The 12,526-nt window shown below is 37.7% G+C and overlaps 1 protein-coding gene across 11 annotated transcripts in view; it reads left to right on the top strand.

Annotated features, from left to right (window-relative positions):
- The window catches only part of spaca9 (sperm acrosome associated 9), a 46,569-nt gene that overhangs the window by 30,281 nt on the left and 3,762 nt on the right, over positions 1-12,526 (top strand). For 7 of the 11 annotated variants that reach the window (XM_043720314.1, XM_043720313.1, XM_043720316.1 and 4 more), the window contains one exon: positions 5,242-9,240. In XM_043720314.1, coding sequence (XP_043576249.1) covers positions 5,242-5,581 — 340 coding nt within the window. In that variant the 3' untranslated portion in view covers positions 5,582-9,240. Of the gene's footprint in view, positions 1-5,241; positions 9,241-10,354; positions 10,759-12,526 lie in introns of those variants that run through there. The other 4 variants (XM_043720321.1, XM_043720320.1, XM_043720319.1 and 1 more) reach the window with 2 other exon arrangements.

Raw genomic sequence — 12,526 nt, 5'->3', positions numbered from 1 at the left:
ATCTGACAGATAAATGTTTGCTCAGATCATGAAACTACCTGAGAAGATGCAACTCTCCAAGTGCTGAAAGAAGTAACAAAGAAATGATGATGTGAAAATATTGAGGACACTCCTGTGGTCAATTTACTGTATTGGACATACAGAGACAGTCCAAGATGGCCGAAGAAAGTACAGTCATTGCCCTGAAAGTAGTTGATAGGAGAGATGCTAAAACAGATGCATGCAAGCCACCAAGAAATTGAGATGAGTTTGAGGAAAGCACAAGAAGTACGAGACATGGCAATGAGACTAAGGACAACAACAGCCAGGGCAGTGTGTGGAATGAGTACCAAGCCAAATGAGTACAGAGCAGCTGATAACACAATATATCCCAGACAGAATATGAATGAAGCTTGGAGTAGATCTTTTCAGTTTAGCAGGACATGATTATCTTGTCACTATAAACTACTATTCTGACTACTGGAAATTATTCCATATACTGGAATTTCAATGACTAGCAGTGTGCTTGTAGAATGCCTGAAAGCACACTTTGGTCATTATAGTAATACCACCATTATGATGAGTGACAATGGCCTTCAGATCACAACTAAAGAATTAACCAGTTCATAACGTATTGGGAAATTCAATACTGCAAATCAGTCCCACAGTATCCCCCATCAAAAGGAAAACCAGGGTTAGCAGTGAAAATCATCAAAGTAAAGAAACCTAGCAAAGTCAGCACAAAGGCAATCCTCAAATGCAGAGGCGTGGAAAGTAAGGTACGTAGTCCAGTACAAAGACTACTGACGCCAGTTATAGTTACAGATGTGAATGACCAAATCAGTGTGAAATGGTTAAAAACAAAATATCACTATGACAAAACCATTCTAATGCCAGCTTTGAGCATTAGAAAGCCAGTCAAGGTACAGATGTTCAATGTTCTCAACAAGTTACCCAAGTGGCAATTGGGATCTCTTTCAAACAATTATCACCTTGATCATACACAGTGGATGTGAACAATCAGATATACTGGCGCAACCAAAGACTTATAGGTAGGACAACAAAAGCTGTAATTTCACTGTAATCTGCCAGCTAAGAAGATGGAAACTCACCATCTGTACAGACCACATATCAACTATCAGTCCCAGAGTTCTCCAGCACCCCAACAATGGAAATGAAAGAAAAACAGTTAACTGCAGCAACAGAAAGTGACACAGGAGTGACACTCCCCAAAGAAGGAACAGCATCCATGGAAAGAGTCAAATGAACAACCAGTGACAATGTGCACAAATACCACGAAGAGATCAATATGATTGAAAGACATGTACAATACATTCGTAAAGACTCAGTAAAATAACAAATTGTTGATGCATAGGAGAAGGGGAACTTGGGAACTCCAATGTAGATGATAGTGATTCAACCTTATTTTTTCTTCATGGAAAGGGAGATTTTTGGATGAAAATGCAATTTTGTACTAATGTTTTTCCTGCCTTGCCATAATCGTATGACTTCCTTCACTAGGCACTCACTGCAGGCAGTTATTTTATAGGCAGTTCCAAGAAAGATAGAGTGCAAGCAGCATTGTACTCGTGGAACACATAAGAAATGAACACACAGTTTTCCCTCTAAATTTCAGAATGCTTAATGATCTGTGCAACATTTTCTCTGCTTTCAGGTCAATCCTCTCTGGTTTGTACAGGAATTGAAGGCCTCATCTGAAACTTTGACCATGATCTGGTTGTGAATTAGTTCTGCCTTCAGATCTTCATATGCACAATCTTTTCTGGTAGCCTTTAGAGGTTGTTTATGGACAAATTTATTCTTTCCCCAGGCCCAATTTTCTCTGATTAAATTTCACATGCATTGTTGTTAAATTTCTCCTCACACTGAATTATGCAATGAATGAATTCTACATATGATGCACTGTTTTTGTCAATGTCCTGTTTGGAAAATTGCTCACCATGATCCCCAATGTACAGAGTAATATACGAGATATTTTCTAATCAGTCTGTTCAAATATGCTACCACACACTTTCAGAGCAGGTGGGACTTGAACTGTTCCATTTTGCACCTGAAATAATACAAATCATGCATTTTTTTCTTCCAAATCTCACATGCCTGATTCTGGATCATCACAAGGATCAACTCCAGGAACACCAGATAAGCCTCCATACCTTTGGAATTGCTCCTTCGACTTTGGCTGTCATTGTCCCATTGTCAATTGTTTTGGTTCTTAGCTCAGAACAGCTTTGTCTTTCAGCCTCCTGCTCGGCCTGCAACGTCCCCCAACGTCCTGGTGAGCATTGTCTTTCTTCATTCATAGGAGAAAGTGAGGTCTGCAGATGCTGGAGATCAGAGCTGGAAATGTGTTGCTGGAAAAGCGCAGCAGGTCAGGCAGCATCCAGGGAACAGGAGAATCGACGTTTCGGGCATAAGCCCTTCTTCAGGAATGGGGAAAGTTTGTCCAGCAGGCTAAGATAAAAGGTAGGGAGGAGGGACTAGGGGGAGGGGTGTCGGAAATGTGATAGGTGGAAAGAGGTCAAGGTGAGGGTGATAGGTCAGACTGGGGTGGGGGCGGAGAGGTCGGGAAGAAGATCTCAGGTTAGGAAGGCTGTGCTGAATTTGATGGATTTGACTGAGACAGGGTGGGGGGAGGGGAAATGAGGAAACTGGTGAAATCCGAGTTCATAGCAATGAGGTTAACTTCAGTAAATGCTTTATCTTTTCTCTGTCTTTTCCACTACTCTGTTGTGTTACTGTGCGTATGCTGTCTAACTGGAATTAGTCTCCCAAGTTCTGCTCCTTGAATTCCAGGTGCCTTTCACAAAAATCTTCTTACTTCTAGCAGGATGGATAAACACATAATATTAAGATTTTTGACAGAGCTTCTGCTTCCTTTGAGTTCTCACTACATAGCCACCTGACATTAACTTTATCACTATATCATTATGTATCATCATTTCACATTCTGCTGATGTCCCATTACTTTACAATCTGCGCAATCAATTATGGTCTGAGTGACGATGGTACTGTAACCTTCCTTGCTGGTGGGAAACAATGCAAACCATGCCATTTTTAAGAGTATAAAATCCTCTGTGTGCTAATTTTTTAATGAGACTAGAAGAATATATCTTTCTGCATCTCAGTGAATATTTCAGCTTCTTTGTCCTGTATACCCTCCACCATACTCTTTCCTCAATTGAAAGCATCCCGAAAACTGCTCACCTTATGCAACTTGTTGACCACAACTAATCTCCCTGGTGCTAGCCAGCTGGACATCCTGTTCATTTCAAGTTTTGCCCTGGCCCAGCTGCTGCTTCCTGCCTGTTTCAGGAGGGCATCTGACTGGCAACATGTAGATCAAACCCAGAGCTTCAAATTGCCACGGCCTGACACTACCAATGTTAAAGGGTGGACAGCGTATCTACTCAATTCCCACAAGTTTCCACAGTTAAAATCAGGACTTTGCTCTTTGGAACTCCCTGCATGTAATTACTTTTTTTGTTAAAACTAATGCTTGAAATGGGTACAATTATTAAATTACAATTATTAAACCAGATGGTAGCTTTAATATCAATGAAAAGTGTAAGTGAATAACTCACATCTGTGAAATAATTCTCAAATATGATGTGTGTACTACTTGCCAATATCAATGAGATCATCTTGCCCCTGTTAAGCATGCGTGATTTTATCTTGTTCCTTCACTCAAGGTATGAACAATTCTATACAATGCTAGGTGGCAGGCAGGCATCTTATAACCTTCATGTTTTTGCAATTGAAGTGTTCCATAATAACCTGCAATTATGTACAGTTTAACTCCATAATCTTATGCATTCTGCAAGCATTTTGTCAATTAATGGCATGTCATGTGAAATATTTGGCTTTGAGAGCTGAATTAGCAAGAAAAAAAATCTAGTTTCAAAACCTTTGAAATATCAGTACTGACTTGGAAAATCTGATGGATCTGTCAGTGTGAGGTATTTTCAATCACCCCTGTCCTCCCTGTTGTGCTTCCCAACAAATGCAGTCCCTAGCACAAAGAATGCAACTGGACTTTGGAGCATCTTCTTACCAAAAATTTATTGCCCACCTATTAGTGACACAGTGCTTTTCAATGAATTTCTTGGAACGGCATCACAATTGTTAATCCTCTTGTGTGAGCATCATCACACATTAAGAGCACAGAACACAGTGACAGTTGCTGTCTGTATTGACAAGCACAGTAGACAAGAGATCCAACTAAAAACAGAATAAAACGCCCACATAAAAATTGAAACAGTATACATTATAAATAATAACAGCCAAGGAATCTCTCAAAATGGTGTGCAGCCATCAAGCTGTAACATTAGTTCACAGAAACAATGGTTATTTGACTTTTAATTTGTATGTGCATGAAATGCCAGTAGTCCATGCACCATGCACAGAAAAGATGATTGCCTTACCATTGAATGATGCTTGGCAGAACATCTTTAATGTGACATTAATAGTGAGCTCGGGTTGCCTTTTCCATGGCTTATTATTATATATCCAATTACTCTAGTGTCTGGTCACTGACAATTTCCTCCTACGTGAATTTAGCTTCTATACTGTCACCTAAAAATCACTTTGTTCAATACCTCTACCATGAGAGGTTTTGGTGTGATTGTAGATCAGGTTTGACATGAGAGAAAAAAGAACTCTCAAACCAATTAATTTTGTGGGACCGTCATTTTCATAACAATGGAAGAACTATAAAAATTGTGGACAAGAAGGACATGTGGGTTTACATAAATAGCATATGGTTCCAAGAATGGGTACAGTAGAGATTAACCCTTTATCTGTGACACAGGTATTGATTCTCTGCATACCAATAGTATTTACATACATGATTAACTGGTGAAAAATTAGAAGCTGTAACTAACCAGTTCAAAAATTGTCTTGAATACTACTTCCTATCCATTGTCTTTGTAATGCTAATGTAAATTTCACACTATTTTCACACACACAGTTAACCTTTGGAGTCCAATATGATGTTTCTTCGGAATACTTCAGTTCTAAAGAAAAATCATACCAGATATTAACTCATTTTCTCTCTCCACAGATGCTGCCAGCCCTGCTCGGTTTCTACAGCACTTTTTGCTTTTATTTCAGATATCCAGCATCTGCTGAATTTTGCTTTTATTGTCACAGCTTCTAATCTGAGATTAAATATAATTAAATTCTCACGGTTAACACTGCTGCAGTAAATGTGGTAAATTTTAATGTTATCTTATTTTGACACAGATATCCTCACGATGAAGTGAATCACCTGAGCTGCGATGAATCTAAGCATCACTATGGTGCTGTGATCAGCATCTTGCCAGTTGCTTTAGACTTGTTAAGGGAAGGTATTGGCGTCATTGAATCAGCCCAGTATGAAGCTGCGAGAAATAACAGGTATGCTCAGTGCAACAAGAAAGAGGAACCACCAGAGAAAAGATGCAGCAGCGTACAAACTGTTCCAATTCAGAGGGATGATTGTGAAAACAAGTACATGCAATGGAAAGCATCCAACAAACTGAAAAGTAAACCGTTAAAATCCAAATGCCCATGGGTACCACCTGGTAAAACCAATGGTCTTTGAACACTCGTAATTCACAAACTGCCCAACTCAGCACCATCACTAGAGCTATTATTGGAGCTGACTTGTTTCGGTTGCCTTTGGTAGTGGTTATTAGATACTTATTAAATAGTTGGAGCCCTTCCATCCTGGATAAAGGCAGTGCATAGAAATAAACTGAATGCATTATTTCTGGATTTCTGCACAGCATATTTTCCAATTTTTATTTTAAAACTATGGTTATTTTATATTATCACATTTCTCCCTTTTTTGGCCACTGCTTTGCACACCCTTAGGGCTTCCCAAGGCTTTTTACAGCCAATGAAGCATTTCTGAAGTGTAGTCACTGTTGTAATGTAGGAAACACATCTGTCAATTTACATACAGCATATGTGATAATGACCATTTTGTTTTTAAGCAATGTTGATGAGAATTAGCCAGGACACCAGGGATCTTTCATATTCAATTCAAATAGCAGACAGTGTTGATTTGAAGGCTCATCTGAAAAGCAGCACCTTCAGAAGGGAAGTATGCTTATAGTAGTTCACCAGAGCATCTCTCTAGATTTAAGCTGAAGTCTCTGGAATTGAACTTGAACCCAAAATTTCTGACTCTGTAATAAAAGTGCTTCCAGTGAATGACTGCTGAAACCTGTTCCATTCTATTGCCTTAGTGGTTAAAAATCATTGTTCATTCACGTGGAACTATACAAACCAAGCAGATCATGTTTTTAATCCTTGAACTCTGCTCAATCAGAATACCAATGACAGATTATTATAATTGCTCTCTGTCACACTAGGTTAATAAAGAAATATTATTCAATGTCTCTGCTACTGCTTGTTTCCAGTCACCCCTTTTTTGAAAAATCATATCTGTGTCCACTGGATGAGATCAGGGTTGAGCTCTGCTGTGGTGGCCCCTTATGTTTAAATATGCTATGAACTTTCACTGAATTCATGCATATCTACTTGAGTGAGGCACAAAGCTGCCAAAAGCTGCTAAGCTGCATCCCTCACTTCCTGTACATCTCACAGGAAAGATTGGAAGAAGATCTGGAGATGAAATCTGTTGTTTATAGATTTGCTGAAGATGTTCACTTGTGTGCTGAACATTTTATTGATTTCTCCTCAATTCAAATCTGATAAAAATAACCACACACATTTTCATTTCTTCAAACTACATTTAAGTCTTTCAGTCTGATTGAGAAGTAGTAAATATGAATAGAATATTGAGCTAATCAGGTGCATCTGCGCTGGAGTGTGGCTAAACATTTCTCTCCTTGATGCCATTCTGCTTTGTGGCTGAGAGAAGTTATGGTTGCATCAAGTTTAATTCATTCATTATTAAGTTGAAACAAGTTTATTTCTGGAGCAAAATAAATGTCACTAAAAACTTTACTTAATTTTTGTTCAAGCATTTTAAGTGTATTGTCATTTGTTGTCATTGCAAGAAAATGAAAATTCTGTAGAGTAATGAGGTACAAAATATGGTTTAATTCGCATTTCAGACATGAAGTGTCTTGTGTGTCACTGCAGTTTTATCCACTTCCTTTAAGAGACAGATTCTACATGAATCAATATTAAGCTTGATATATAGGAAATGTTAGGTCTCAGTCATTTTGATCTATGAATAAGATTAAGTTGTAGAATTAGAAAAATGGTTAATTCTGTATCTTATTCATTCTTTATCAACTTTAATACAGACACTTCATGCAAATCACAGAAGCGCAGCCCATCATGCCTACACTGATTCTCTTACCTAGTGCCAATCTCCTGCCTTTTTCCTCCATCCCTACACATAATTTCTATCCAAATAATCATCCAATGCCTTCTCAAATGCCTCAATTGAATATGCCTCTACCAAATTTCCAGGGTTTAAGCAATGGAGTCAGGTTGAGCATTGCAGATATCCCCAAACCTGAAGTGAATGGAGGCCAGAGCTCTGGCTCTGACTTCTGGGTTATATCTAATGGGACAACATCTGCTGGATATGGTGAAGCACACCACTGACATCCTCCAATTCCTTCTCTTCCTCTTCAACATATGGATTGTGGAAGCTATAAACCCCATGTCCAAAAGAGCCAGCCACATTTTAATAGATATCAGGTGATATAAAATAGCAATGCCCATTTTTGTTGTGGGCTACTAGATCAGCTTCTAAATCCTACCACCACCGCACACTGTACTCCAAGGAAAGCTTCAAAAAAGTGTAAAATGAGAGTTGTGACTATATGTCCTAATATGTCTCATATTGAGGAGAAAATTTACAAAAAGGCAAATAACTGCAAATTTTATAATTAAGTCAAATGTATTGCAGGTGAAATTGAATAGTTTCCAGTGAAATGTTTCTTAAAGTTATTAGTTCTACTGTAATTTTTACTTTTTCTCCTGCTACTATGGACAAATTTTCCAACATAAGTTAAGGTTCCCAATTGGAATGAAGCCGTGATAATCAGTTTTGTATTTCACCTGCAGAAAATGAGGCTCAAAAGCAAAATACTGCAGATAGTGGAAATCTGAAACAAAAACCAAGCCTGTTGGAAACTACTCAACTGGTCAGGCAGCCACTGTGGAGAAAAAACTGAGTTAATATTTCAAAGTTAACCCTCTTTCTTTCCACAGTAAAGGAGGATATTGGTTCTACAAGAGACCAGGCAGTTGTTAAACTGTAGAGTTGACTATGAATTTGCGTCAATGTCAAATTCTGCCTTTATGTCAAAGAATGTCATTTTCACTTCGACGCTAGAATTCTTCTCCTTTGGCCACATTTGGACCAGGTTTTTAATAAATTCTTCTCCTTTGGCTACATTTGGACTAGTTTTTTAATAAAAGCTGGAACCAAATTATCCTGGAAGCGCTCAAACAGAATGTGGTGGGAGGGTTATTGGTGACTGCCATTTGTCAGCACTGTTAATGACACATTCCATCACTGCTGATGATTGGGAGTTGACTGAAGAGGCAGTGATTGACTTGGTTTGATATTTCCTGCTTTTTTTGTGCCAAGCATATCTGGATAATTTTCTACTTTGTCAGTGTTGCACTTGTACAAAAAATAGTTTTGTTTAAGGAATGGTTGTTTGGGATAACTGCCAGAACATAAGAGGGATGTTGTTTGGGTTCATGGGCCTTAGTTGCATTTACTCAGTGCATTCATCTGTTTCTTGGTATTGTACGGAGTGAATCAAATTGACCAGACAGGCATATGTGATGGTGGAGTCCTCAGGCGAAACTCAGACCAAGACAGATCATCCATTTGCTATTTCTGGCTCGGTAAATGTTTTATTTATATCCATATATCAAGTGTACACATTGGCGATAATTAATACTGTATAAATTACTGTGGAATATGTAACAATTTTCAGGTGATGGGAGTGTCATTGGTTTCAAACTCTCACATATGGATGATATTTCTGATTAATAATCAAGTGGAGGCCTACACTGTAAATTTCATACACTGTAAATGCTGAATATAGTTGCACTTGTGTATGCAACTGAAGTGGATGGCTCACCTCACATTGGCATAGTAGACATCAATGTTAACTCAGATAGTTCAGAGTGCATTGCTTTGCTATTAGCCTTTACTTGCTCCATGTCAGTTCATCCTCAAATAAAATAGATGCCAAGTGCTGTCTTCATCCTTCATAGCCATCATCCAGAATCTTTCCTCGTTGATTCTAAATGGAGGTCTGTCTGAATGGCAGTGAAATGCATGATTCAGTTCATTTTGAAAACATATGTGTTTTGTGATAAAAGATATTAACATTTTAAAAATATTTCCAAATAAAGCCTTTATAGAAGCTGTTCCGATTTGTTAGGACACATACTACTAAATTAGGAATCAACATTATTGAATGCTCTCATTGCTTGAATATGTGCAATAGCATTGATCAATTGAACTCTATAGAGTTGCAAGACTGGAATTTTGGTGCTGCAATCATTTGAAGTTAATTTTTGAAAGAAAGATTCTGGAATTTTGGAATATAAATCAGCTTCTCTTATGAGTCCAACAGCAAATTAAAGAATTTGTAAACCAGGTCAAGTTTGAAATCAAGATTATATTTCAAAAAGGCCACACAACGTGATGGGAATCATTACTTACTATGATTTGAAGAAAACCTCAGAAAAACACAGGAAATACTCAGCAGATAGGTTGCATCTGTGAAAAGGAGAGAGATGGGGTTATTGCTTCATGAATGAATTTTTGCCAGAGTTCTGATGAAAGATCACCAACCTGAAAAGAAAATCTCTTCCTTTCTCCACCTAAGCTACCATATTTTCAAAGTATTTTGCAGCATTTTATGTTTTTATTTCAGATTTCCAACATCCACAGTATTTTGCTTTCATATGTAAGCTAACCTCAAACAACTTGGGGAAGCTAATGCTTTTGTTAAATTGTTCAGTTTAGCCTTTTGCACTGCTAATTTTTCTCTGACGTTCATCATTCCTGCAGGAATGATAGCTCCTGAATGATAGCCCACCCCCCCCCACCACCTCCCCCCCGGGGACAGAAGTCCAAAGGCAATCTCAATGTTACTCAATGGCATCAGGAAGAGTAGAGAATAACTGCAGAAAGGATGTCCTTGCGTCAGAGAAACCATGAGTCAAGATATCTGTAATAAAAGATCTGTCTTCTGACTTGGTTTTCATTCAGGGAAGAAGTTTTAGTATACCCAAAAAATATTTTGTTATACTTCTCCATCTGCATCGCATTAAATAAATGTTGGGCCGGTGGGCAGTGTTAGATGTGTAATAGAAGCTATATAAAATCTTAACCTAAAGCTCCTTCACTTTGTTGCAGATGTGAAATGCAAAGAGCCGCATTTTCTAAATGATGGGCGAGTCCAATTTCCATTCCCAGAAATCTGAATGTCACCATCTCTTCCGTTGCATTTCAAGGAAAGTTTTGCAGCAATTTAGTATTCTGACATTAACTAGTTTGTTTGGTGACTCAAATAAACATATAAAAGGCAGCAGTGTATGTCTCATTTTATAAATTATTATCATAATATCTGTTGTAGAGCTAACTTACTAAAATATGAATAGATAGATCATAGGCTGTACTTTAGATTTTGAAATTGTGGTGTGATTGCTGACAAATGTATTAGCTAATGATTTGGTATTTCAATAACCATAATTTTGACAAGATCAGTAATTCATGAAGGGTTTGTGGGTTTTTAAAAAAATAATGGACAAGCAATTTTATATGGGGAGTTAACAGGATTGTTACTAATAGCATTCAGCACTGAAGCTTTCTCTTTGAGAGATGTATCCAAAAACTCTCAGCCCTTTTATGCACAACTCTTTTGTAATTTCAATCTGCATTGCTGTTGACAGAATATTCCTGTTCAACAATGAGTGTTCTCGGAACATCTGCGACAACATGATTTTCTGACAATTTGAAGTGTTATTTTTATCTTTTCCTTTATAGTGTTAAAATTCTACTTTTTCTGAAGTGTGAGGTTTTGTGCTGCCAAATTAATACTCCAGTCTTACTTTCAATATTTTTTCACAATGCATCTCTGTTGCATTATTCCTGAAATGCCAATAGGTAGAGAGTAAAGTTTGACCAAAAGAATCAAAGGAATCAACCAGATATAACCTTGAGCTGAGGGTCTGCTTCTATTCAATTTTTGGCGGTGGGTTCAAATGCTTTATTTAAGCTGAATTTACAAGGAGAATTTCCTTTAGAATGATACCACTGTTGGCTCTAATGCTTCTACTAATTGGCATATTCAGCTGTCTCTTGTCTCTCTCACTCACATATAGAAATGCTGTGCTCCATTAAGAAGCTTTGTATTGTTGATATGCTGTACTGGAGCAGCAACATGTTTGACTCTTCAATGAGGTTGTTTGAAGTGCCACATTAAGTGCTTGTCCTTGGGTAATTTATCTTTTTCTGATACAGTCAGTAGCCCTTTTTAAAGAGCTTGCATCTGGATTTTCTAATCTTGTACTCCATCTTTGTATTTTGAATTCTTAGCACGTCTGTTGGTTCTCATCACTGTGTACCAGTATCCCCATTTTTGAATTTTAGATTTTGATTTTGAGTTGTGAGGATAGGTTGCATAGTTTTGACTTGTACTCGCTCCTGAGTACTAGAAATTAAGGGGTGATCTGCTTGCAATCTAAAGATCTGACAGGGGGTAAACACAGAAAATCTCCAAAGAGGGAATCAATAAGTGGACTTAATCTTAAAATAATTTGTGACTGAAATCAGGAAACGTTTTTTACACAAAGCATAGTGGGAATTTAGATCTCCCTCCCCTGAAATGTTGTTAGTTGCTAGAGCAATGAAATTTTCTCTTTTAGGTAGAGGTTTGTAAAAATTTATTCAATGGATAGGAGTCCTTTAAAAAGGTTGGCTTTTATTCCCCATTTTTTCTTCCTGGCCTTGAAAAGGCATTGATCCATCTTGAATAAAACTGAGGTAACCCATTCCAGAGGGCAGTTAAGTTTCAACTCTAATGCTGTGGATCTGGAGTCAAATGTAGGCCAGTCCAAATAAAGGCAGCAGATTTCCCTCCCTATAGGACATTAATTTGTTTTACAATAATCTGGCAGCATCATGGTTACTGATACAGGTGACATTCAGTAGCATCTTGGCTAACTATTATGATAACTTTTATTTCAGGTTTGCTGAGCAAGTTGAATTTTAATTCTTTAATTACCATGGTAGGATTTTCAATTACATCACCCAATTATTATTTCAGAGCTCTGGATTAATAGACCAGTAAAAAGAAACCACTTATATTATCCTACCTAACAGACAAGTGGCAAAGGTGGGTAAATGAAGTTGAGGTACAAAGCAATCAAGATTCTGTGAAATATCAGAATAGACTGGAGGACCAAATGGTCTGCCCTTGTTTCTAATGTTCTAAAGTACCTTGGGAATTCCAAATATACGCAGTAGTCTAACATACCTCACAGAGAATCATTTTTTTTTATAAATATCTCATGACATTTTACTGGA

This window comes from Chiloscyllium plagiosum, chromosome 30, assembly GCF_004010195.1.
Source record: "Chiloscyllium plagiosum isolate BGI_BamShark_2017 chromosome 30, ASM401019v2, whole genome shotgun sequence".
NCBI classification, from domain to species: Eukaryota; Metazoa; Chordata; class Chondrichthyes; order Orectolobiformes; family Hemiscylliidae; genus Chiloscyllium; species Chiloscyllium plagiosum.
The sequence above is the reverse complement of the archived record's forward strand: the minus strand, read 5'-3'. Positions and strand labels throughout refer to the sequence as shown.